Raw genomic sequence first — 4,675 nt, 5'->3', positions numbered from 1 at the left:
GAGCCAGGGAAGAAAGAAAAGTGTCTGTTCCCTGGTGACAGGAATGCTGCGGCAAGTTTTATAGTTGGATACAACTAAAAGAGAAGTACAGAATGTAGCGTAAGAGAAAATACTACTGCACTATGCGCAGCAGTGCTGCACTCTGCCAGCTGGCTCCCAGAGCGGTTTAAAGTCCTGGTATTTGTCAGAGAGACAATTCCGGAGCATATCGCCAAGGTTGAGTCAGAAGAGACATTTAACCTCTGACCCCCTCCCGTCCCCATCCTACAGTTCAAAACACAAGGCATTTCTGCCCACCATTCCCTGCAACCTTCCCTCCGCTCTGGAATCCATCATCTCCCTTAGCTTTGAATTGGGAGTGCTGGAAGCAGCTGTGGGTTTTACAGAAATATGGGCAAACCCATCCAGAAAGAGAGGCCTTTTTCCTGCCCATAGTCATTTAACAATCAGGAAACTGAACCGCAGCGGTTCCTCTGCTCACCCTAATGGACCTAAACATTGTATTTTGAAAATTATGACTCATTTTTATGTCAAACAGGACTACAACACAAAAGCTTTGGAATTTACATTCCAAAGACACAAGCGAAAAAAATCATTGCTTAAATGCTGTCCCTTCTGCAGCTGAATCAAGGCCACCGATTTAATCCCCACCAATTCCACTTATTTCCAGGCTGGCAGCCAAAACCAGCACTAAACCCTACGCCCCGTTTCCCAGTGCCAGAGCATCTCGCCGAGCTCCCACTCCCGCTACTGCATGATTATACAATCTGTACTAGTCAGACGAGAAGCGATAGTCGGGGCACACGCTGGTTATCTGTAAAGGAGCGAGACGGACCCTGACCTGCAGAGGAGGCTTGACACAGAGCAAGGAAATCATCTGTGACCCTTAGAAAAGTGCCATCCCTAGCAGAAATTTTTGGAGCTAGCAAAGAACAAGATTTTTTCAGCTTTGAACAGCTGGGAGCCAAACTCAACTGGGGAAGACTAAAATGCAACAAGATGAACTGCTGCAAGTTGAGAGCCTTTTACAGTTGCCAGAAAACCCACAAGCCCAAAATCTAGAGAGGTTTTTAAACCACTGTGGTCTAACCAAAATTAGAGGGAAGTGGAGACAGCTGTAGAAATAATGATATATACAAACATATTTATGGAAGGGGAAGGAAAGGAAAATTGTCAGAGTATTTTCTAAATTAACAGCTCAATGTAATAAGGGAAAGATGGTTTCCCTGGTCTATGGCTGTGGTTGTAACTGGTACTGGAGGACAGAAGGAAACCTAAAAATGCTCCTGACCTCCTGCTGGAGTGAAACAGCAGAATTGCCAACACACAAAGAGCAAAGCAGTTAATTACCCACTCTGTAATGAGGGGAGGGTGGGAGCCAGTTATTTTTGTATCATCACGATGATTAAGTTCTTTCCATTGCAGTAGTTAACTCAGGCGGGTAACTAACAGCTACTAAAGCCGTACGTTTTAATTAGCAGAGAATTGGGTATCTTGCATTCAGATCAGTAACCAGAGCTCCCTGGACCACTCACATCAATTTTTTAATAAGCTTTGGAAGTCTGGGTTTTCAAAGACATGTTTGTGCCAGTAAGTCCAGCCTTGTTCACCGGCAAAATTAATCTTTCACATCAGGAGGCTCTTGATGTTTTATCTCATTAATGATTGAAGAAGTCAGTATCTTAATCTCCTCACAGCCCAGACCTGAGGCTGAAACTTCCAGGTTGCTGATTCTTGGTCTTGAATCTTCCTTAACATATTTCTTCACAGTGTTTATTTCCTCAGTTGTCTTATACAGTGGCCTGTATGGAACTAATCTAGTGCAGAAGTTACACTGGGACCCACAGGAAAAAGTAAGTGACTGAGTGGAGAAAATAAAGAGAGAGCAAAAAACAGCTACATTATTTGCAGTGACAAATTTGCCTCGGCACTTACTGCAGTTGTGTACACGTGTTTGGGTTGGGAGAGGACAGGTGAGCTTTCCCGGTTCGGCCAGTATGCAGCTACTTGCTGAAGTACTGCTCTGAGCAAAAAAAAGTTGCAGCTTCAAGCGTTGTTTTAAATTAATCTCACTCGTGGGCAGTAATTGAACTGTCTCAACGAGTTATCAAACCACCAGCCTGCCTGGTGCGTGCCAGTCAGCGATTCCCAGTCATCGTTACATGAGAACTGTAAATAATGAACCTCACGTGACAGCTGGTTGCAGCGAGGCAGAGTTCCTGACTGCTGCCAGGCAGGTGTCTGGTGGAGTCCGGAGGAGAAAAAGGCCAAAGGTATACAAGTGACAGAGCTGCCATTGAGGGATCCCAAGTGGGACAAAGGGCGCGTAGGTCTCAACAGCTCTGCCTCTCTCCCTGGCCCTCCCCATCCCCTCTAGGAGGTGCGGGCACTTACTGGAGGAAATATGCAGACTGATTTTGAGGGCTTTTCCCACCTTTCCCTTTATTTAAAGCATAAGGAGCCTCTTGGAAGTTGGCTTACATCCAAAGGAGGGCCGTGAACTTTACTTCTGTAAGGAGGTTTTGCTGTTAGTTGGGCCAAGCTCTTCAGTGAGCCTTCAGCTTTTGCAGGTGGATATAAAATTCCCAGTGGGGGTCATCCCAGTTGTGTGGGGCAGGTGGTTTCCTGACCATTCTCACTCTTCTGCTGAGTGCAGCACTTCATTTTCAGAGGCTCCAGATACCTGGGAAATTTTGCTCTCCAAAGGGAATAGCTGTGGATGTGGGATGCCATCTTTGTGCCATTGCAGATTCAAGAGGAGCTTCTCACGCTGATTTTTTTCCCCCCCTTCTCACTATTACACAGGGCTACACAGCTCACATCATCAGTACCGTCTCAGAGTGGTCGTTGGCGTTCTCCTTCCTCAGCTTTTTCCTCACCTATATCCGTGACTTTCAGGTAAGAAGGAAGTGAACGTTAAGTGCTCTGCTTTGCCAAGCTCTAGATGGCCTGACATGTTGCAAGAGGGGCCTTACATTGCCCACCCTCGAGGCTGGAAGACCTGTAGCACGATCAGCATTAAGGAGTCCTCCCTTCCTCAGTAGGAGCTACCCCTACTGCGGTAACACGCAGACTCCAGCGTCCGACTGGCTTTAGCCAGCTTCGCTTGCGAGATCGGTCACAGTCATGGGGGCTGTTTGCTGTGGGATTGCAAAGCAGATGATGGAGTCGGGCCACGGGAACAACTCGGGAGTCAGGCTTGTAGTTCTGGAGCCGGTCTGCATTTTGGTCTTTCATCCAACTATTGAAGTAGCCCACGCTGAGGAGCGACAAGCCCGCTAACTTGAGTTTGCTTTCCTTTTTCCTGTACAGAAAATTTCCCTGCGTGCAGTTGTCAGCTTGCACGGGCAAACCCTTTACAACACACCGCAGAGCTTTGCCACTGATGAGCAGACGCTGCTGGTAGCGGGGAGCATCTAATGAAGGTTGAAGAGAACATGTTCTCGGCATAACTCAGGAATTTAATAGCAATAACGGTTGATATTTCTAGCATTTATTTTGTATTAAAAAAAATATGTATGAAGTGATTGTATTGTACTTGACATAAAGGGCTTTGCAATTAACCCACACAGCAATGCAAACAGTATCAGTGTTGTAAACAAGCCTGTAACATTTCTGCACGTACCAATGTCATGAAAGATGAAATGAAGGTTATTAAAGAGTTGTGTCTCCTCATCACTTCCACCACACCCACTTCGACTTCCCTCATTCCTCCGCCCTCCTCTCTCCAGTGTTCCTCAGGCCAAGTCCTTTCGGATGCACGGAGCCCCCAGCTTGGAGCCGGGTTCCAGCCTCACCCTTCCACACCCACAGCCCCCCACCTTGGGGCAGCGGGGGCTGAGCCACGACCTGCACGCTGCGCCCCAGTGGAAGGACCCCAAAGCCACCCCATCCCTTGAGCAACCCATGAGGAAAATGCTCCAAATTTCTTCCTTCCTTCCCTCCCTCCCTCTTCCCAGAGTTGTTTGAGCTGATGGACAGGTTCATCCAAGAGTCCATGTGCAGAGTGTCCCTATTGCACAAGTCTAGGAAGACAAGGAGTCCACAGCCGTGTCCTGCTCACTCAAGGGGGAAGCACTGACTCAGAATCACAGAATTGTGTTGGTTGGAAGAGACCTTTAAGCTCATCGAGTCCAAGCATTAACCCAGCACTGCCAAGTCCACCACTAACCCATGTCCCTCAGCACCACATCTCCATGTCTTTTAAATCCCTCCAGGGATGGCAACTCCACCACTGCCCTGGGCAGCCTGTTCCAGTGCTGGACAACCCCTTTGGTGAAGAAATTTTTCCTAATATCCATCCTAAACCACACCTGTTTCCTCTGGTCCTATCACCTATCACCTGGGAGAAGAGACCGTCCTCCCCCTCACTCCAGGTTCCCTTCAGGCAGTTGTAGAGAACGAGAAGGTCTCCCCTCAGCCTCCAGGCTAAACACCCCCAGGCCCCTCATCTGCTCCTCATCAGACGCGTGCTCCAGACCCCTCACCAGCTTCATTGCCCTTCTCTGGACACGCCTCAACACCTCAATGTCTCTCTTGTCGTGAGGGGCCCAAAACTGAACACATCACTCGAGGTGGGGCCTCACCAGTGCTGAGTACAGGGGGACCATCACTGCCCCCGTCCTGCTGGCCACACTGTTGCTGACACTGGCCAGGATGCTGTTGGCCCTCTTGG

General features: G+C 48.5%; 1 protein-coding gene across 1 annotated transcript in view; it reads left to right on the top strand.

Moving 5' to 3' along the window:
• Positions 1-3,659, top strand: part of DRAM2 (DNA-damage regulated autophagy modulator 2) — a 10,931-nt gene extending 7,272 nt beyond the window's left edge. The window contains exons 6-8 of the mRNA XM_009881307.1: positions 1,771-1,853; positions 2,806-2,898; positions 3,313-3,659. Of these exons, the coding sequence (XP_009879609.1) occupies positions 1,771-1,853; positions 2,806-2,898; positions 3,313-3,420 (284 nt within the window). The 3' untranslated portion in view covers positions 3,421-3,659. The remainder of the gene's footprint in view (positions 1-1,770; positions 1,854-2,805; positions 2,899-3,312) is intronic.
• Positions 3,660-4,675: the final 1,016 nt, after the last annotated feature.

Source organism: Charadrius vociferus, unplaced genomic scaffold (genome assembly GCF_000708025.1).
Source record: "Charadrius vociferus isolate BGI_N301 unplaced genomic scaffold, ASM70802v2 scaffold333, whole genome shotgun sequence".
NCBI lineage: Eukaryota > Metazoa > Chordata > Aves > Charadriiformes > Charadriidae > Charadrius > Charadrius vociferus.
The sequence above is the reverse complement of the archived record's forward strand: the minus strand, read 5'-3'. Positions and strand labels throughout refer to the sequence as shown.